Source organism: Crocuta crocuta, unplaced genomic scaffold (assembly GCF_008692635.1).
Source record: "Crocuta crocuta isolate KB4526 unplaced genomic scaffold, BGI_CrCroc_1.0 scaffold431, whole genome shotgun sequence".
NCBI classification, from domain to species: Eukaryota; Metazoa; Chordata; class Mammalia; order Carnivora; family Hyaenidae; genus Crocuta; species Crocuta crocuta.
The window spans coordinates 5,713,064-5,735,767 of record NW_027528859.1 but is presented as its reverse complement, the minus strand read 5'-3'; the positions used below and the strand labels follow the sequence as shown (position 1 = coordinate 5,735,767).

The 22,704-nt window shown below is 38.5% G+C and overlaps 1 protein-coding gene across 3 annotated transcripts in view; it reads left to right on the top strand.

Moving 5' to 3' along the window:
- The window catches only part of UNC13B (unc-13 homolog B), a 215,387-nt gene that overhangs the window by 32,273 nt on the left and 160,410 nt on the right, over positions 1-22,704 (top strand). For all 3 annotated transcript variants that reach the window (XM_077756252.1, XM_077756251.1, XM_077756253.1), the window contains exons 2-5: positions 7,320-7,349; positions 10,809-10,908; positions 21,309-21,426; positions 22,367-22,490. In XM_077756252.1, the coding sequence (XP_077612378.1) occupies positions 7,320-7,349; positions 10,809-10,908; positions 21,309-21,426; positions 22,367-22,490 (372 nt within the window). The remainder of the gene's footprint in view (positions 1-7,319; positions 7,350-10,808; positions 10,909-21,308; positions 21,427-22,366; positions 22,491-22,704) is intronic.

The following is a 22,704-nucleotide window of genomic DNA, read 5'->3' as shown; positions in this document are numbered from 1 at the left end:
TTAGGAGAATGATTTAATGGTATTTAAAACATTTTTTAGGGAACCATTAAAAATGATAGTTGTAAAGACTGAATAAACATGGAAAAATATTTGCTATTACTTTGAGAGGAAGATAATTTTTCACTGTGTGGTTTTCTTCTTAGAGTGTTCAACTTTGGTACTTACTCATAAAGGAAGGAAAGGAAAAAGGACATCTTGTTAGCCAGTCATGACAGCCAAGTCAACTCCTATGGTCAGTTGGCTGAAGATGCCACATTAGTGGGGTTTTATGTTCAAGTATTTGACAAATGTAAAAGTATAATCAGGGGTGCCTGGGGGCTCAGTTGGTTAAGCATCCGACTTCTGCTCAGGTCATGATTTCGTGGTTTGTGGGTTCGAGCCTTGTGTCGGGCTCTGTGCTGGCAGCTAGCTCAGAGCCTGGAGCCTGCGTTGGATTCTGTGCCTCCCTCTCTCTCTCTCTTACTCTCCCCTGCTCATGCTGTCTCTTACTCGCCCTCTCTGTCTCTGTCTCGCTCTCAGGAAAAAAAATATAATCAACAATATGCAAATTAATAATTGCAGGCACATATATAAGATATGTATCCTGGCACATTGAAAACAGCAGTGGGATTATATGATTCCTATTTTTTCATCCATCCGTCCATCTGTTTATTTTGAGAGCCAGCATGCAAGTGACCGTGGGTGGGTGGGGAGGCGGGGATTTCTAAGCAGGCTCTGCCCAATGCAGGCCTGGAACTCACAAACTGTGAGAACATGACTTGAGCCAAAATTAAGAGTCAGATCCTTAACTAACTTAGCCACTCAGGTGCCCCTGATTCCTATCTTTTGAAATGTTAACTTTTAAAAAGAAAGCAAATGGTGGTTATTATATTTGAGAGTTGACATACTCCTTTAAAAATGCTGGATTCCGGGGCGCCTGGGTGGCTTAGTCGGTTAAGCATCGGACTTTCGCTTAGGTCATGATCTCGCGGTTCATGGGTTCGGGCCCCGCGTCGGGCTCTGTGCTGACTGCCAGCTCAGAGCCTGGAGCCTGTTTCAGTCTGTGACTCCCTCTCTCTCTGACCCTCCCCTGCTCACGCTGTCTCTCTCTCTCTCTCCTAGAAATAAATAAAACATTAAGAAAAAATAAATAAAATAAAAATGCTAGATTCTGAAACAAGAATATCACAAATAGGGAACTCTATCTAGTGCTTCGAAGCTTTAGAAATTGTTTCTTGAGTAGGACAGATGTGAGCAAGGCAGGTTAGTCATTCCCTATGTCTGAGGAACCAGGTCACTGGATGCAGAGTCAGTGTGAATAGGATTATTTCCTGTAATCTCAAGGGTGCCAGTTGTAGATTTGATTCTTCAGCAAGGTCAGAGAAACTCAAGCTAAGGGTTTGAGAGTTATGTACAGTGTATCTTATTTCTGTTTTTTATTTATAAGGAGCCTAGGGCCAAGTGCTCTACTTGTGCATTCTCTCTTTAGCTCTGACTTCCTGGGTTTTCATGTTTGCTGGAGTATTAAAGAGTCTAAATATTAAGTTATGACTATTTCTTAACTCTTTTCTCCTGTTTTGTTTTTGTTTTTGTTTTTTTTTAATACATAATAGTACTGTGGAATTAGATAATGAAAGGGAATTGGAGTCCTCAGTTTTGTCTGTGAGAATACTACTTTAAAATTTCATAATTATATAACAACTTTATCAATCTGGCTTTTTTTTAACAATTTGAGGAAATAGTTGAGAGTGTAGAGCCATAGAATGTTTTATTTTAAACATATTTAATGCTTTTCAAACTTTAAACCTTTCAAACTTCTGACTTAATATCTATTTTATTTATTATTATTATTATTTTAATGTTTATTTTTGAAAGAGAGAGGGGCAGAGAGAGAGGGAGACACAGAATCCGAAGCAGGCTCCAGGCTCCAAGCTGTCAGCACAGAGCCTAACGCGGGGCTCGAACTCATGGACTCTGAGATCATGACCTGAGCCGAAGTCAGATGCTCAATCGACTGAGCCACTCAGGCGCCCCTCTGTCTGTTTTAAAAAGTGAACAATAGGAAACTGCATAAAGATTTAAAAACTTTTAAAAACCTGATAACTTCACATCTGTCCCCATTTCATTTCCTGAGGTAACAGCCCACTTGGTGTATATCTTTCCATGCCTTTCTTCTTGTTCAGTATACAGCATATATACACATTTGTTAGGTTTTTGTTTCCTTTTTTATTTTATTTTATTTTTTAAATATTTTTATTTCTAGGAGAGAGAGAGACAGTGTGAGCAGGGGAGGGTCAGAGAGAGAGGGAGACACAGACTCTGAAATAGGCTCCAGGCTCTGAGCTGGCAGTCAGCACAGAGCCCGACGTGGGGCTCGAACCCACGAACCGCGAGATCATGACCTAAGCGAAAGTCGGACACTTAACCGACTAAGCCACCCAGGCTCCCCATTTTGTTTCCTTTTTTAAATAACAGTTTTTTTGAGAGAGAATTCACAGCCATACAATTCATCCACTTAAATGTAGTGGTTTTTAGTATAGTCAGAGTTGTGCAACAATCAGTGCGTTCAGTTCTAGAACATTATTACCCCAAAAGAAACCCCTTACCCATTAGCAGTTACTCTGCATTTTTCCCCAACCTCTCCAGCCTTAGGCAACCACTAATGCACTTTTTTTCTTTATAGAATTATTTTTCTGGACATTTTATATAAAATCAAATCCAGAATCCAGAGCAGGTTCCAGGCTATGAGCTAAATGGAAGTATACAATAGTTTTTGTGGCTGGGTTCATTTACTTAGCATAATGTTTTTGAAGTTTACTCAAGTTTTAGCTTTCATTAGTACTTTTATCCCTTTTATGGTTGAATAAGATTCCACTGTTTGGTTACACCAATTTTATTTACCCATTCATCCATTAATAGATGCTTGGCTTATTTCTACTTTTGGTTAATTATGAGTAACGCTAAGAACATTGATGTACAATTTTTGTATAGGCGTATTTTTATTTATTTTTAATGTTTATTTTTGAAAGAGACAGAGTGTGAGCAGGAGAGGGGCAGAGAGAGAGAGAGGGAGACACAGAATCAAAGCAGGCTCCAGCCTCTGAGCTGTCAGCACAGAGCTCAATGCGGGTTCCAAACTCGTGAACCACGAGATCATGACCTGAGCCAAAGTCTGATGCTTAACTGACTGAGCCACCCAGGTGCCCCTGCAAAGACTACTTTATGTCTGACTCTGTTCAAATAGTGTTCTTGAAATGACAAAATTATGATGATTGGGAACAGATAAGTGGTTGCCAGGGGTTAGAGATTATGAAAGAGGGGGTAAGCATGACTATAAAATAGAATTATGAGGGAGATTTTGTGGTGATGGAATATTTCTATATCTTAATTGCAGTGGTAGTTGTATGGAGCTACATATGTGATAAATAATATAGAACAGCAATATAGAAACAATTAATTTCATGGTTTTGATACTGTACTGTCATTATGTAAGATTATGTAAGTTTAACTATTGGGGGGAGCTGGGTGAAGGGTACATGGGGCCCCTCTATTGTTGATTCTCTCTGTAAAGCTGTAATTATTGCAAAATAAAAAGGTAATCCTATAGTAAATGTTGTACTCAGTACTGAAACATTAAAAATAGTCATTTATGTGTACACACATACACATAAAAACACAAAGGAATATCAATATTTTTTCATGTCCTTTTAATGCAGTTTCTTAGGTCTCTTTATTTCTTTATTTTAAATTAATTTATTTTGAGAGAGAGAGAGAGAGAGAGAGAGAATATGAATCCTAAGCAGGCTCTACACTCTTGGTGCAGAGCCTGATGTACGACTTGAACTCATGAACCATGAGATCATGACCTGAACCAAAATCAAGAGTCAGACACTTAACCCTCTGAATCACCCAGGCACCCCATCTTTTCTTACCTATATTTTACCCATTTCTGGGGTGTCTGGGTGGCCTATTTGGTTAAGTGCTAGGCTTTGGCTTAGGTCATGATCTTGCCATTTGTGGGTTCAAGCCCCCTGTTGGGCTCTGTGCTGACAGCTCAGAGCCTGGAGCCTGTTCAGAGCCCAGAGCCTGGAGCCTATTCGAATTGTGTGTCTCCCATTCTCTCTGCCGTCCCCCACTTGCACTCTGTCTCTTTCTCTCATAAATAAACATTAAAAACATTTTTTTTTTAATTTAACCTGTTTCCTTAGTCTCCCTTCTACTTCTTTTGATGGTCTTTGATTAATATCCCAGCCTTACTCATCAGTCCTTTGTGGCACATTTCATCTAACACTGCATTTTGGTTTCTAGACTCACAGTGTATTATTGGTGTGTTTGCATTTTTTTTTTTCACCTTCCTTAGTTTATGGACTATGGTTTTCCTTTCTCTTCCTTTTGCTGCTGGTGTGGCATTCTGGTGAAATGGAAAGAACTAGATTTATAGTCAGAAGATACAAATCCTTTATCAAGCTCCATTGCTTATTATCCATGTGATATGGCCAACTGATTCTTAATCTGATGTAGCCACTGAAACTCTGAGCTTGACTTTTTCCTAATCTGTAAAATGGAGCTAAAAAAGAAAATTGGCATAACCCCCCAATACCTATTAACAGGAATGGTCCATTGTGCTCTAACACCACTGGACACATACTGTTATCCTTTAGAACTCTACTGTCTTAGACATTCATGCCCTTCTACTGGAATACTAACTTCTCCGCAGCTTTCTCTAACCAACCCTGCGTCTTTATTTTACTCCCTCAAGATTGAAGTTGGGAGCATGTAGTTACTGCATCTAGGTGTGTGCTGCCTTTAGCTTCTGTAGTGGGTTTTAGGTTCTGCCTCCCATTTCCCATTTCTCTCAGGATTTCTTCAGAAGAGGACGAGTATTTGATACTGGGGAGCCCAAAAGACAAATATCTACCCTTCCTTCCCTCCCTTCCTTCCTTCCTCTACCTCATTCATTTAATTCAGTTTTTATGCAGTTTCTTTCTTAATACCATTATTTTAATTTGTAATTCGCTTATAAAATAAGATGTTGAACATCTTTTCATGGGGTTACTTGCTATCTGTATATTATCTTGGTTGAAGTATTTGTCAAGGTCCTTTGCCAATTTAAAATCAAGTACTGTGTTTTCTTACTGTTGAGTTTTAGCGGTTCTTTGTGTATTTTGGATAACGGTCCTTTATGAGATATGTCTTCTGCAAATACTTTTTTTCAGTCTGTGGATTATCTTTTCTTTGTTTTGACATGGTGTTTCACAGAACAGTTTTTAATTTACTGAAGTCCAGCCTGTCAGTTACTTCTTTCATGAAATGTGCCTTTGTGTTGAGTCTAAAAAGTCAAAATCATACCCAAAGTCACCTGGATGACTTTTCTTCTGTTACCTTCTGGGAGTTTTACATAAGGATCTATGATCCATTTTGAAATAATTTTTGTGAATGTCTGTCTCCAGATTTTTTTTTTAATGTTTATTTTAGAGAGAGAACAAGCACAAGTTGGGGAGGGGGCAGAGAGAGAGGGAGACAGAGAATCTGAAGCAGGATCCAGGCGCTGAGCTGTCCTCACAGAGCTCATTGTGGGGCTTGAACTTATGAACTGCAAGATCATGACCTGAGCTGAAGTGGGAAGCTCAACCAAGCCAACAGGCGCTCCTAGATTCTTTTTTTTTTTTTTTCCTTTTTTTTGGATGCACATCTCCATTAGTTACAGCACCATTTGTTGAAAAGGCTGTTGTTGCTCCATTGTATTGACTGTGTTTATGTGGGTCTATTTCTGGTGTTTATCCTGTTCCATTGATTTATATGTCTATTCTTTCAGTAAAATTATACTGTCAGCACAGAGCTTAACGCGGGGTCCAAACTCATGAACCATTAGATCATGATGTGAGCCAAAGTCGGACGCTTAACTGACTGAGCCACCCACATGCACCTCTACATATACAATTCTAAATGTGGATTCTTGATTTCTTAATATTGTGTTTTGAGATTTCTTCTTACAGTCATTTATTAGTCTAATCATACGTGTTTTGCAAATACTTCCTCCTAATCTATGGCTTGCCTTTTTAACAGTGTCTTTTGAGAAATATGTCTTAAATTTTAAGTCTGGTCCATCCATTTTTTTAATGCTTTTAAACTTAATGCTTTTTGTATTCAAGAAATCTTTGGCTATCCTAAGATCACTAAGATTTTCTATTTTCTCCTAAATATTTATAGTTTTAGCTCTTACATTTAGTTCTCTTCCTGATTCATTTCAAGTTAAGCTTTGCATGTAGTGTGAGATAAGGATGATGTATATTGTTATATTTATATATTTCATATATATTTCCATTTTATTTCATTGATCTCTATTTTTATGCCAGTGCCATACTATCTTGATTACTGTAGCTTTACAGTAAGTTTTAGATTAAATGAAACTTTAATAAAAATTGGGAAGAGGAATTGATGTGAGACTATAAGGGACAGTCCAGTGGGAGACACTTTGATTCAGTAAAAAGAAATTTTAGCACTGAATGCTGCCTAATAATGGAAAGGGTCTTGTAAAGATGGATCACCCATCTCTTGGAAAATATTAAGCAGAGCTTAGATGTCAGCTAAGGTTGAAGCTTTCAGTTGACAAGGAGAGTAGCAGATCTGAACCCTGAAGTATCCTTTTCAGGCACTGTCTTGAATTCCTTTTATTCTCCTCACATTCCTGTGCACTTAGCCCTAATCTTCATTGGTAGAAAAATATTGGTGCTTACTGGAACTTCGCAGATTTCCTCCATGTGTGTGATCTAGACCTTTCCTAGCAGTTGGCATGCTGCAATTCTAATGTGGGATGCTTTATTTTGCAGTTCTGCATTGATGTTTTATAAACAGCTCTTTGTGATCATTTTGGATGGGAGCTTCTCTTGTTATCTGTTTATTCGCAGCAAGAAATTACTTCTCACCCTTGTTCAAAGTCTCTTGTCCAAATCTAGGCTCTTGAGCTCTTCTTTACATGTGAATGGAATGGAGGGAGTTTCTGTGTTGGGCTTTAAATAAGAAACATATATAAGTTAAATCTTACATATGTGACATGAAACTGGTTGCCTGCCATAGGAGTAATTTAGTTTACCTCCTTGTCAAGAGGCCGTAAGAGATTTCTGCATTCAGGATGAGATTAGATTGGATGATGTCCAAAGGCCCTTGTAACTCTCTGCCTTCGATCTTTGGTCAGCAGTTCCAGCTTCTTTTCTCTTCGACTTAGACTTACAAATCTAGTTCTAACTCGAACTTTGGCTTATAGTGGTGCTCAAGAAACATGGGTCACTAAATAAATTTGCAGAAAGTGTTCATGGTGTCTTCTTTCTTTTCTCTTGCAGTTAAAAGAGCCAAATTCCAGGGTTCACCAGGTAAGGACAGCCTTTAATATGTTTTTTCCTTTCATACTTTGTTATTTAAAAGCAGTCTTTTACACAGTCATTAATTTCATTTAATTCATTGATTAAATAGATTAACAAAATGCTTTAAGTTATTAAAAAATCAGTATGGGGAGATGTTGGTTAAGGGATACAAAGTTTCAGTTTTGCAAGATGAATAATTTCTGGAGATGTAATGTACAATATCAGTGTCTTCATAATTAGTACTGTATACTTGAAATTTGCTAAAAGGATAGATCTGAAGTTATTGAACATATACACATTTGAAAATTGTGATTCTGTGAGATGTGATGAATATATTAATCAGCTTGATTATGGTGATTATTTCACAATGTAAATGTATATCAAATCAAGTCATACACCTTAATTACACTTTTAAATTGCCAATTATATCTCAGTAAAGCTGGAAAAAAATCAGTTCTGTTGTAAAATTTTAAAGAAATCTGTATACCTATCTAGTGAAAACTTAAAGTCCTCATATCTGTTGGCCAACTCAGTTCTACTTCTCAGTAGTAATTATTTAGAGGTTTGCATATATCTTCTCAGATTTTTTGGGGGGTATATGCATGTTTAAATTAACTTCATGCACCCTGCTTTTATTCTAACAACACATCATGAAAGTAAGTTGTATAGAATTTTGTCGTAAACTTGTACTCGAGTTTCCTGATTGATGAATATTTAGTTGCTTCCAATTTTTTGCTGTTATAAGCAATTCATGTTTTTGTACATATATCATTGTCAGCTTTTGCAAATGTATCTGTATGCTAGAGTCCAGAAGTAGAGAATTGCTAGAATGCAGGATGCATTTTTAAAAAATTTGGTAGCTGGTGCCAAATTGCACTTAATGAAATTTTTGGGGAGATTGTACTCAGACCAAGTGTATACAAGGATTATCTAAATCCTTATCAACATTAGGTAATATGAACTTTTTAATCTTTGCCCATCAGAAGGTGAGAATATTATTTACTTGTTTTAATACACATTTCTTAATTGTGAATGTTAAGTTACAGAGATGCTGGTTGCTGCTTGGGGATAAGGGAAGGTACTGGGGATTACTGGGAAAAAAAATTCATGATTTGGAACCCATAGGAGTCTGAAAAGCCAAACCTTGGGTACAACAGGAACTAAAAGAGTCTCTGAGCCTCTTCCTCTCTCTCCTAGCTAAATCTCTTTTCTTCGAATCTGTTCTGTTTTCCTTTCTCTTCTAGCTGGCTTTCTATGCTTACCTGGTTTACCTATAGCCCATAATGGCTGCTCCAGTGGAATATATATGTCTTCTGAGCTTTAGTATCAGCCATCAATTGTCACCATTTCCTTGTTTTCTCTATTTAAAATCATTTGAGAGGGAATTGGATTGTCTTCAGTTTTTTGCCGGCTCATGGATTGGCTGCTTTTGAGTGGCATCTAAACCTGGTCTGATCAGCTGTGGTTGGATGTGGGGAGTAGAATACAAAAATCACATGATAGGAAACATAGCTCAGTGATCTACTACACTGCTACTGGATATGTATGGGGATTCTCTCGTGTGGGTGGACTTGTATCCTTATAATAAAGTAGAATTCTGGTAAACTTTCTATGTCTAAGTATAAAACTATATAATTTTTAAATGACTAAGGATTTAATAATAGTCATTTAAGTTTTTTAAAATTAATGTTTATTTTGAAAGAGAGTGCATGCACAGACGGGAGGGGCAGAGAGAGAGAGGAAGAGAGGGAATCCAAAGCAGATTCTGCACTACTAGTGCAGGGCCCAGTGCGGGACTTGATCTCATGAACTGTAAGATGATGACCTAAGCCAATATCAAGAGTTGGACGCTCAACTGACTGAGCCACCCAGGTGCCTTAGTCATAATATTTAAAGTGGCTAAGATTTATTGAGCATTTATTATATCAGAGCATTGCCCAAATATTTTCACAAATGTCTTATTTAATTATCACAACAAACTTAGAACATTGTATTATTCTCATTTTTATTAAAAAAATTTAAAAAATTTTAAATGTTTTATTTATTAGAGAGAGAGAGAGAGACAGACAGTGTGAGCAGGGGAGGGTCAGAGAGAGAGGAAGACACAGAATCCGAAACAGGGTCCAGGCTCTGAGCTAGCTGTAAGCACAGAGCCCAATACGGGGCTTGAACCCACAAACTGTGAGATCATGACCTGAGCTGAAGTCAGACGCTTAACCGACTGAGCCACCCAGGCGCCCCTAAAAATTTTTTTAAATGAGTATAGCTTAACATACAATGTTAGGTTAGTTTCACGTGTACAACGTAGCGATTCTGCAAGTTTATACTTGTGTTCACAAGTGTAGCTAACACCTGTCACCATACAGCACTATCACAATACTATTGATTATATTACTCATGCTGTACATTTTACGCCTGTGACTTATTCATTCTGTAACTGGAAGCCTCTATCTCTTGCTCCTCATTTTGCCCATCACCCACCCCTGTGGCAACCATCAGTTCTCTGTATATATAGGTCTGATTCTGTTTTTTGTAAAACTATGTAATTTTTTATGATGCTTAAGAGAAAGATTAACCTTTTGATAGAAGTGCATGCCAAGGCCTATTTTCTTACACCCCTTACATTAGTTAATCATTTTAAACAATCTTTGCTGGTGTGATGAGTCAAAAATGATTTTGTTTTTCATTTTATAATGTTATGATTAATTTCTTACATAGAAAAGTGAACTCTAAATTCAGTGCCTCTCATCATGGTTTATGCTAAAGTGGTACGAGAAGAGTGCAAAAGGTGCTGTATTAAGCACTAGTACTCAACTTATATTCTCAGGTTAGAAAATCTCCTTTTCCCTTTTCCCAACTCTGCGGTAATACTGCTTTTTATGTAAGCTGTAGTTTAAGCCAAGCTGGATAAATCAAGCTTGGACTCCATTTCCTTCATGAGGATTCTTTTTCTCAAATCTTGTTCCTGTCAACAACCATAGGTAACTTTTCCTTTTCTGCAATCCTTTGCCACTTTTTCTCTTACAGTACTTATTTTTCATTTTATTAAATTTACATACCTTTTCTACTAGATTGATATTTTTTCAAACTAAATATGGGCTGTAAAACAAATTTTGTTGGTTATGGTGAATGTTTTAAATTAGAATAAGAAATATTAATGTATCCCAACTTGTATTTCATAAAGCTTTTGTTTTCATTATGTGTATGTGTCTATAGGATCAAATATGTATTTCTAAAATTTGAAAAACGATTACAGCTTATGCTTTTGAGAAGAGAAAATAAATTTTTAATAATTTTTTTGCAGCTTATGTGCTTAGAATGATTCCATGTTGTATAACATATTTATTTTTTTAGTATCTAATACTTTAATTTGGATTACTCCGTTCCAAAGGCTTCGTGAGATTGGTTAACAATCTGAGCATTAAGTATTACATCTTCATTTTATATTTTTTTTGCATTTTTTTAAAGATAAATTTAACACGTATGTGACCTTGAAAGTGCAGAATGTGAAGAGCACAACTGTAGCAGTTCGTGGTGATCAACCTTCTTGGGAACAAGATTTTATGTTGTAAGTACTTCAGAGTGGCAGTAGCATGTCTTATGAAAACTATAGAGTTAAACAGGAATAGTGAGGTGTGTAGTGGGTGAAGTATATCTGCAATTTTGTTTTCTCCTGGATTGTTTTAAAAATTATTTTTTTACAATGAGGGTCATTTTTAAAATTTTAGTTAACATACAATGTAATAGTGGTTTCAGGAATAGAATTCACTGATTCATCACTTACATACAACACTCAATGCTCACCATAACAAGTGCCCTCCTTAGTACCATCTAGCCCATCTCCCACCCACTTCCCTCCATCAACTCTTTGTTTGCTCTCTATTGCTAAGTCTCTTGTAGTTTGTTTCCTTCTCTTCTCTTTTTCTTCTGCTTGCTTCCCCTGTGTTCATCTGTTTTGTTTTTTAAATTCCACATAAGAGGGGCGCCTGGGTGGCTTAGTCGGTTAGGCGTCCGACTTTCGCTTAGGTCGTGATCTCGCGGTTCGTGGGTTCGAGCCCCGCATCGGGCTCTGTGCTGACTGCCAGCTCGGAGCCTGGAGCCTGTTTCGGTCTGTGACTCCCTCTCTCTCTGACCCTCCCCTGTTCACGATGTCTCCCTCTTTCCTAGAAATAAATAAAAACATTTAAAAAAAAAAATTCCACATAAGAGTAAAATCATTTGGTATTTGTCTTTCTCTGATTGACTTCTTTTGCCTTGCGTAATACATTCTAGTTCCATCCACATCATTGCAAATGACAAGACTTCATTCTTTTTGATAGCTGAATAATATTCCATTGTGTGTATATATGTATATATATGTATATATGTGTATATGTGTATATATGTGTATATATGTGTATATGTGTATATATGTGTATATGTATATATGTATGTGTATATATATACACAATGGAATATTCAGCTATATATATATACTGCATCTTTCTATAAGATATGTATATCTTTATATAAGATATATAAGATATATATATCTTATATGTGTGTGTATATATATGTGTGTGTATATATATATATATATATATATATACACTGCATCTTTATCCATTTATCATTTGGTAGACATTTGGATTCTCTCCACAGTTTGGTTATTGTTGATTTGGTGCTATAAGCATTGGGGCATACAGGTACCCTTTCAAATCTGTATTTCCATATCCTTTCGGTAAATACTAAGTGCAATTGCCAGATCATAGGTAGTCCTATTTTTAGTTTCTTGAGGAACCAATTTCTTTAGGTTCTTGAGGAACCTCCATACTGATATGGAGTGGCTGCACCGGTTTGCATTCCCACCAGCAATGCAAGAGGGTTCCCTTTCTCCAGATCCTCACCAACACCTGTTGTTTCTTATGTTGTTAATTTTGGCCGTTCTGACTGGTGTGAGGTGGTATCTCATGTAGTTTTGGTTTGTATTTCCCTGATGATGAGCGATGTGGAACATCTTTTCCTGTGTCTGTTTGCCATCTGGATGTCTTCTTTGGAAAAGTGTCTATTCATGTCTTCTTCCCATTTCTTTAAAAAATTTTTTTAATGTTTTATTTCTTTTTTTGAGAGAGACCACGTAAGCAGGGGAGGGTCAGAGAGAGGGAGACACAGAATCTGAAGCAGGCTCCAGGCTCTGAGCTAGCTGTCAGCACAGAGCTCGATGTGGGGCTCGAACCCACTAACTGTGAGATCATGACCTGAGCCGAAGTCGGACGCTTAACCGACTGAGCCACCCAGACACCCCTTCTTCGCATTTCTTCACTGTATTATCTCTTCACTTGGTGTTGCGTTTGACAAGTTCTTTATAAATTTTGAGTACCAACCCTTGATCCAGTATGTCATTTGCAAACATCTTTTCCCATTCCATAGCCTGCCTTTTAGTTTTGCTGATTGTTTCCTTTGCTGTGCAGAAGCTTTTTATCTTGATGAAGTCCCAGTAGTTCATGTTTGCTTTTGTTTATCTCCAGTGAGCTGTCCAGTAAGAAGTTGCTCTGGCCCAGGTCAAAGAGATTGCTGCTGTGTTCTCCTCTAGGATGTTGATGGTTTCATGTCTCAAATTTAGCTCTTTGATCTGTTTTTTATTTTTGTGTATGGTGTAAGAAAATAGTTTAATTTCATTCTTAGGCATATTGTCATCCAATTTTCCCAACCCCATTGGTTGAAGAGATTGTCTTTTTTTCCATTGGATATTCTTTCCTACTTTGAAAAAAAAAAAATGAGTTGACTATATAGTTGTGGGTCCATTTCTGGGTTTTCTATTCTGTTCCACTGATTGATGTGTCTGTTTTTGTACCAGTACCATACTATACTGTCTTCATGACAGCAGCCTTGTAATATGGCTTGAAATCTGGAATCATGATGCCTTCAGTTTTGTGGGGTTTTTTTTTCCAGGATTGTTATGGCTATGTGGGACCTTTTATGTTTCCATACAAATTTTAGGATTGTTTGATCTAGCTCTATGAAGAATGCTGGTGGTATTTTTTTTTAAATGTTAGAGGAGAGGTGGAATGAGTGGGGAGGGGCAGAGAGGGGGGGGGGGNGGGGGGGGGGGTGGGGGGGGGGGGGGGGGGGGGGGGGGGGGGGGGGATAGAGGATCTGAAGCCAGTCCTATGCTAACAGCAAAGAACGCGATGTGGGACTTGAACTCACAAACTGAGATCATGACCTGAGCTGAAGTCAGACACTTAACCCACTGAGCCACCCAGGTGTCCCTGCTGGTGGTATTTTGATGGGGATTGCATTAAATGTTTAGATTGCTTTGGGTAGTATAGATATTTTAACAATGTTTGTTTTTCCAATCCATGAGCATGGAATGTTTTTCCATTTCTTTGTGTCTTCTTCAAATATCTTTAAGTCTTCTGTAGTTTTCACAGTACAGATCTTTTACTTCCTTAGATTTATTCCTAGTATCGTATTGTTGTTGTTGCACTTGAACATGGGATCAATTCCTGGATTTCTTTTTCTGCTGCTTTGTTATTGGTGTACAGAAATGCGAGGGATTAAAAAAATTTTAGTGTTTTATTTATTTTCGTGAGAGATACAGATTACGAGCTGGGGAGGGGCAGAGAGAGAAGGAGACACAGAATCCAAAGAAGACTCCAGGCTCTGAGCTATCAGCACAGAGCCTGATGTGGGGCTTGAACTCATGAACTGTGAGATCATGACCTGAGCTGAAGTCGGATGCTCCACCGACTGAGCCACCCAGGCACACCAGAAATGCAACAGATTTCTGCATGTTGATTTTATATCATGTGACTTGGTGAACTCATGTATTCTAGCATTTTTTTTGGTGGAATCTTTGAGGTTTTCTATATAGAGTATTATGTTCTCAGCAAAAAGTGAAAGTCTGATTTCTTCCTTGCCTATTTGGATGTTCTTTAATTTCTTTTTGTTACCTGATTACTGAGGCTTAGACTTCCAGTACTGTGTTAAATAATAATGGTGAGAGTCAGCATCCTTGTCTTGTTCCTCAAGGATAAAGGGTCTCAGGTTTTCCCCATTGAGGATGACTCATTAGCTGTGGGTCTTTCATATACGGCCTTTATAATGTTGAGGCATGTTCCATCAATCCCTACTTTGTTGAAGGTTCTTATCCATAATGAATGCTGCATTTTGTCAAATACTTTTTCTGCGTCTATTGAGAGGATTATATGGTTCTTATCCTTTCTTGTATTAATGTGGTATATCACGTTGATTGTGAATATTGATTGTGAATATTAAACCAACCTTGCATCGCGGGAGTAATTCCCACTTGGTCATAGTGAATAATTTTTTTAATGAACCTTTGAATTCGATTTGCTAGTATTTGTTGAAGTTCTACAGCCATGTTCATCGGGGATATTGGCCTGTAATTCTCCTTTTTAGCGGGGCCTTTGGTTTTGGAATCAACATAATGCTCGTTTCATAGAATGAGTTTGGGAGCTCTCCTTCCATTTCTATTTCTTGGAACAGTTTGAGAACATTAGGGATTAACTCTTTTTTTTTTTTTTTTTAAACAAATAGTTTATTGTCAAGTTAGTTTCCATATAACACCCAATGCTCATCCCCACAAGTGCCCTCCTCCATGCCCATCACTCCCCCCCGACACTCCCATCAGTCCTCAGTTTGTTCTCAGCGTTCAAGAGTCTCTCATGGTTTGCCTATCTCCCTGTCTCCCACTATTTCCCCCTTCTTCTCTCCCACATTTCTCCATTAAGTTCCTCCTAATCCTCCTCTATGTGCAAACATATGGTATATGTCCTTCTCTGCCTGACTTATTTCGCTCAGCATAACACCCTCAAGGTCCATCCATGTTGCTACACATGGCCAGATTTCATTGTTTCTCATTGCCATGTAGTATTCCATCGTATAGATAAACCACATCTTCTTGATCCATTCATCCGTTGATGGACACTTAGGTTCTTTCCATGTTTTAGCTATTGTGGAGAGTGCTGCTATGAACATTGGGGTACATGTGCTCCTATGCATCAGCATTCCTATATCTCTTGGGTAAATTCCTAGCAGTACTGTTGCTGAGTCCTAGGGGAATTCTGTTGTTAATTTTTTGAGGAATCTCCACACGGTTTTCCAGAGGGGCTGATCCAGTTTACATTCCCACCAACAGTGTAGGAGGGTGCCCCTGTCACCACATCCTCGCCAGCATCTAGAGTCCTCTGATTTGCTCATTTTAGCCACTCTGACCAGCGTGAGGTGCTATCTCAGTGTGGTTTTGATTTGTATTTCCCTGATGATGAGGGACGCTGAGCATCGTTTCATGTGTCTGTTGGCCATCTGGATGTCTCTTTGGAGAAGTGTCTGTTCATATCTTCTGCCCATTTCTTTACTGGATTGTTTGTTTTTAGGCTGTGGAGTTTAGTGAGACCCTTATAGATTTTGGATACTATCCCTTTATCTGGTAAGTCATTTGCAAGTATCTTTTCCCATTTGTCAGTTGCGTATTAGTTTATTGATTGTTTCCTTTGCTGTGCAGAAGCTTTTTATCTTGATGAGGTCCCAATAGTTCATTTTTGCTCTTGATTCCCTTGCCTTTGGGGTCCATCCCCTTACTTTCAATCTGCAGGTGTCTTTGGGTCTAAAATGAGGCTCCTGTAGGCAGCTTATAGATGCATCATGTTTTCTTTTTTTAAATCCATTCTGGTACCCTATGTTATTTGGAACACTCCATTTACATTCGGAGTGATGAATGAAAAGTAGGAATTTACTGCCCTCGTGTTACCTGTAGAGTTGGTGATTCTGGTCATACTTTCTGGTTCTTTGTAGTTTTTGTTTTGTCTCTCTGTTTTGTTTGTTTTTCCCCCCTCGACTCAAAGAGTCTCCCTTAAAATTGGTTATAGGGCTGGTTTAATGATCACAAACTTTTTGTTGTTGGTGTTGGTGGTGGGTCTGGGAAGCTCTTTATCTCTTCTATTTTGATTGACAGCCTTACTGGATAGAATATTCTTGGACTCATATTTTTTCCCATTCAGCACATTGAATATATCTTGCCACTCTTTTCTGGCCTGCTAAACTTCTGTGGACAACTGTGCTGCAAACCTGATCTGTTTTCCATTATAGGTTAAGAACTTTATTTCCCTTGATGCTTTCAGGATCCTTTCCTTCTCTGTGTATTTTGTGAATTTGACTAAGATCTGCCTTGGTGGCTGTTGGCTTTTGTTGAATTCAACGGGAGTTCTCTGTGCTTCTTGGATTTTGATGTCTGTCTCCTTCCTCAGATTAGGGAAGTTGAAAGTTCTAATCTGCTCACATAAACCTTCTGCCCCTTTTTCTTTTTCTTTTGGGATTCCTATGATAATGGATATTAGTATGTTTTATTATATCACTGAGTTCCCTAAGTCTGCCTTTGTGACCCCTGACCTTTGATTCCCTTTTTTCAGGTCCCTTATTTTTCATAATTTTATCTTTTATGTCACTAATTTGCTCCTTTGCCTCATGTATCCTTGTTTTTATGCCTTCATTTGTGTTTGCATCTGGGTTATAACATTTGTAATTTGAGCCTGACTAGACTTTGGTTCTTATATTTCTGTGTCTCCCCCTCTCTCTGCCCCTCCCCAACTTGTGCTCTCTGTCTCAAAAATAAACCTAAAAAATTTTTTTTAAAATTTAAGAAATGACACTTCTTTGTTTTCCTCTGAAATTTCAGGAATTCTTGCTTCAGAAAAGGGGTGAGGGGCGCTTGGGTGGCTCAGTCAGTTAAGTGTCCAACTTCAGCTCAGGTCTTGATCTCATGGTTTGTGGGTTCAAGCTTTGAGTTGGGCTGTGTGCTGACAGCTCAGAGGCTGGAGCCTGCTTCAGATTCTGTGTCTCTCTGCCCCTCCCCTGCTTACATTCTGTCTCTGCCTGTCTCTCAAAAATGAATAAATATTTAAAATTTTTAAAAAAGGAGAAAATTGTAGAATATCTTTTTCTTTTTTGAGAGAAAGAGAATGCATGTGTACATGAGTGGGGGAGGGTCAGAGAGACAGGGAGAAAGAGAATCCCAAGCAGGCTCCACACGTTCAGTGCAGAGCCTGATGTGGGGCTTAAACCCACAAACTGTGATATCATGACTTGAGCCAAAATCAAGAGTCAGACACCCAACGAACTGAGCCAATCAGATGCCCCTAGAATATAATTTTTTAAAAGTTTATTTTCAGAAAGAGAGAGAAAGAGAATATAAGTGGGAGACGGGGAGAGAGGGAGAAGGGGAGAGGGAAAGGGAGAGGGAGAGAGAGAGAGAGAGAGAGAGAGAGAGAACAGAGCCCAATGTGGGGCTCGAACTCCTGAACCGTGAGATCATGACCTGAACCAAATCAGATGCATAACCAACTGAGCAACCCAGGTGGCCCTGGAATATAATTTTGAAGGACTAGGCAAATCATTGAGCTTCTCTGACAACCAGTTATGTTACCTTTAAAGATTTATTTATTTACTTACTTACTTTTTTGAGACAGAGAAGGAAGGACAGTTGGAAAGAGAGAATCTTAAGGAGGCTCCATGCCCAGTGCAGGGCTTAAGGCTCCATCTCATGACCGTGAGATCATGACCTAACCAAAATTAAGAGTAGGTCACTCGGGGCGCCTGGGTCGCTCAGTTGGTTAAGCATCTGACTTTGGCTCAGGTCACCATCTCATGGTTCATGGGTTTGAGCCCCACGTCGGGCTCTGTGCTGACAGCTAGCTCAGAGCCTGGACCCTCTTCAGATTCTGTATCTCCCTCTGTCTGACCCTCCCCTGCTCACTCGTGCGTGCATGCTCTCTCTCTCCCTCTCTCAGAAATAAATAAAAGGTTAAGGAAAAAATAAAAGGTCACTCAACTGACTAATTTACCTAGGGGCCCCAGGGCTATATATCCTACAAGGTTATGCTTGTTTTCTGGGAAGTTAGGAATGAGGGTGTCAAACAAGAAAATGTATTAAAATTGCTGTGAGATTTGAAGTTGAAGTACAATTGCTTTATAAGTACTATCGTGCATCTCAGGCGCAAAGAGATGATTATTTTCATGTGGATACATTCCAATCCTTCAGGGTTTTAATATATTGCTTCTTATAGTACCATTTAGGAAACTTGTTTATAAATAGTTAAAAGGTAAGATTATGAGGAGTTGGGCTAAGACAGTAGTGGAAGAGGTAGTTAGAAGGAAAGAAGATGTTAAGGAGGTAGACTTTGCTTACATGATTGGGCAGGTGTCATGCTACTTACTAGGATATTGGATAGTATAAGGTCAGTTATAGACAAGGTTATATTTGAGGTTCTTACAGGACTAGCAGGAAGAGAGGTACAGAATATGGTTAGGAACTTAAACCTGGCACTCAGGAAAGAAGTCTGGGTTAGAGAAATATTTTGATTAGTTGGAGCTGTAGGTATAGATGAGAAACCTTAGGGAGAGAGTGAGTAAATTGAGGAAAGGGCTTGGGGTAAAAACCTGGAGAGCACCAGCATTTAAAGTGGGACAGGCGAAAAAGGAATGAACAGAGAGATAGAAGGAGAAATAGGACATAGTGGTGTCCTGGAAGTTGAGAGAACTGGGGCTTCAAGAAGAAAGAGGGCAGTGTTGTCACATTTCTCACTGGTTGCCTATCTCCCAAGATTATAAACTGCAGTCATTCCCTTTCTCTGTTACAGTGATGGGAGAATGAGACCCTGCGTTCCTTTCTTTATACATGTGGTGTGCAAAGTCAGCTATGAGTGGTCCCCAGTCTCTTCCTGTGTTTATGACATATAAACCTAGCAATCCTACTTTCTTCTGACTTCCAGTTGGTAGTAATAATCACTTACTGGTATAACTGTTCATGGTATGTGAAACCTAGTGATCAGCAGCCTCTCATCAGCATAAGTAGCTTTATTCTTATGTGTTTATTTTCAAGTTTCCTCTAGCACTTCCTCTCTCAACCTTTCTGTGATATGTGTGATTTTTTTCCCTCTTGCCTGGAGATGCTGTGTGAATTTTGTTCTCCTCTATTACCCATGGTTTTTATTAGCTACATTGTCTTCTTTTCTGCTCCTATTCTTTATTTATCCTACTCTGTTCTTTGTCACTGGCAGCTCCATTGCTGGTTTCTTGTCTGTCTTTCTCCTCTTTCCTTATGTGTTATGTGGCAGTATCTGATACTCATTTTTGTATTTCTCATTATTTATCTTTAATATTTCTGTATCTTATTTCCAGGACTAGATTATTCACTAAAGGCAAATTAGGAAGGGCATCTTTACTTAGAATTTGTTTAGCCCAAAAATCTTAAATATGTACATGCACGTATACTGTTGACTCCCCCAGAGCTTTGGGGATAAGGCGTAAACAGAACTCTCAGGCTTTTAGTTGGTCCTACTGAACACATATAGATGAAACAAGAAGCTTATTTTAGAAGATATCCTAATTGAGTTTTCTTCCCCAGGGTTTCTTGCACAACAGATTTTTTTTTTCTCTTTGTCTAACCAAGTCAAGCTGTAAAGACCTCTGGCTATATTTTTCATCAGTTGTCTTGAGATGTTGTTTAGGATTTGCTTTAGGAACAGTACGTATGTATCCCCAAGCAATTTTTCTTTTTCCAGATTGAAAAGATGTAGGGTTGTCATGTGTCTTTTCTAAGGCTAATCAATTATTTAGGCTTAATGAAACTGTGTGACAGGAAGCTTAGTTTTGCCACACTGTGAACACCTTAACTGAGAGGCTGAGTTTAGTCACCTACTTTGTGGTTTTGAACAGCTCTCCAGATAGCTTGGAAGGTTTTAGAGAGAGGAATTGGGTCCTGTATTGTGTGTCTTGCCCATAGCACCAAACCATATGTATTATATGTGCTCAGGAAGCATTAATTAAATGAACAAATGGACTCATTAGTACATTATTCTATTGAATTTATGTAAGGGTAAATTTTCTTTGCTTCACTTCTTTTCAACACAATTGATGAGAATTCTGTGGTTGTAATACCACATCCTAAACATGTGAATTTGAGAACATGTATCTTAATAGATCATAGAAGCCAAGCTTTCTCTGACATGTGAATTTGAAACTTTAGGTGATGAATAGCTTTTGTCTTCTTGGGACTACCTTTCTGCTTTTTCTGCTAGAATTGGCCTTTTCTTATCTTTCATCTCCTTTCAAATCGTGTATTTCAACAAGTGCTTTATGGAGTATGTTTTTAGCATTACTGGTTATGTGGTTCTTTCTGGAATGACTTCTTTTCAAAAACTTTTTCCTAGTTGTTGTTATAGGAAATTTGCTGTGTTTATCACGATCCTGTGGTAAACATTTTGTTTATAAGTGACAGTGTTTTACTTTGATAATGACTAATAGGTTCTCGAGGGGCTGAGTAATGTGAACCGGCACACTCTAGTATCCCTTACCTGCCTCTGACCACGAGGACCCATCACAATTAGATATTCTCAGGGGCCCTTTTACTTCTGCTTGGAATCCCTTTCATAAATTTTGTGAAGAAGCTTTGATTTTTTTTCCCTAAGTTTCCTATTTATAGTTTGTAATTATCAGTTGAAAGCAGTGTTACTATTCATAATACAACTGCTTAGTATGTAGAGACTATAGGCATGCAGCCCTGGCAATAATGACCTCATTACTTACCCCCATTTTTTTGTGTGTGAAAATGTATTAATCTAACAATATTTGTAGCTCCAGAGAGGGGTAACCCAGATGGAAAAAAACATTTTTGTATGGATACTTGGATAGTTTTCTAGGAACCTAAAGAATGGTTGTAGCATTCTGGAACATTTTGATTTTTCCCTGACAGTAGGATCCTGGTGAGAAAGTATTCAAAGTTTAGCAAAACCTTCAATATAGTAGATATATGATTCATATTATCTGGCTTTTTTTTTTTAAGTAACCTCTACACCAAAATGGGGATCTAATGCACAACCCCGATATCAGGAGTCACGTGCCTTTCCTACTAAGCCAGCCAGGCACCGCTATCTGGCTTTCTTTAAAGGGCTTTCTTCTTTCTTTCAGTGAGATTAGTCGCCTGGACCTGGGTCTGAGTGTGGAGGTATGGAACAAAGGACTGATCTGGGACACCATGGTGGGGACCGTGTGGATTGCATTGAAGACAGTTCGTCAGTCGGATGAGGTCAGTCAGTGCATTGCCCATTTGGAGGTACATTTCTAGCTCATGCTTATCTCCATCCTACCTCTATTCAGCTAATACTCATCCATGTATCCATGCATCTCAGACTGTTCTGCCCCTCTTCCAATTAGTGAGCACTATCCTGGGAGCAGTCCTATTTAAACTTCCTCAGCCTGGGTCCTGTTCTCTGCTTTAATTCTTTGAGTCACTGGTTCCCAGGGAACTGATTTCAGTCTTCCGTCTTCCACATGTAACCCTAAAAGAGTTTAAGGAATTGCCATGCGTGGCAGTTGTTATTCATATTGTCTCTGTACATTATTTCCAAGATTAATTTTCTACTCCATTTTTCCAGATAAATAAACACAGCATCATTTCCCCATAGATACACTCACTTTGAACCTAGGAGAAAATGTATTCTTGTTAGGCTTTAAGCCTGACAATGTGTCTTCTCTGGGAGTAGGGATATTGCAGATATTCCTCTCTTTCCTAAATTCTTTTAGTTCTGGCTATGTCTCTACTTCCCCAGGCAGACTGAAAGTTCATTTTTATTGTGGCCTGAGTTCAGGTCTGCTTTATCTAGCAATGTGAGTAGCTCTTTACTGATTAGAAGTAGCAACATATTTTAAGTGATACTGTCATTAAAAATTGTGCAGATTAGATAATGATCCATGGATATGTTTGGTTTTTGGGTGTGGTACTCTGGACTTCTATCTTTAGTGGGCAGAGAGCTGAGCACAGTGAAAGCTGCTCTTCCACCAAAAGGGGAGAATGGCAGCCACATGCAGCAGAGACAGATTGTGACAGTGGTGTGTTTGCCTCATCAGGATGTGAGTGGTCCTCAGGAGCTCTGCAACAAGGAAATTTAGAGGAAACACCAGCTCTTAAACCAGGAGGAGAAGAGACATGAAGGAGTAAAGTTTAATCTCAGATTTCTGTTTCATAGGAAGGGCCTGGAGAGTGGTCCACGTTGGAGTCAGAGACCTTGATGAAAGATGATGAGATATGTGGAACTAAAAACCCAACTCCTCATAAGATTTTGCTTGATACAAGATTTGAGTTGCCTTTTGGTGAGTCTGTCAGGTTAGACTTTAAAAACCAGTTAACACTTATTACCATATTATTAACCATTGTTTGCTAGTCTCATGACTGTATTTTTTGCCTTGTCAGCTATCTCTTTTGAGGTCATTCTGTCTTCTCCTACCCTATTCCCTCTAAAATCTAGTCTAGGTGCAGACTCTAGAATGGTGCTCGTTAAAGAATCCACACTAAATGCAATAAGTT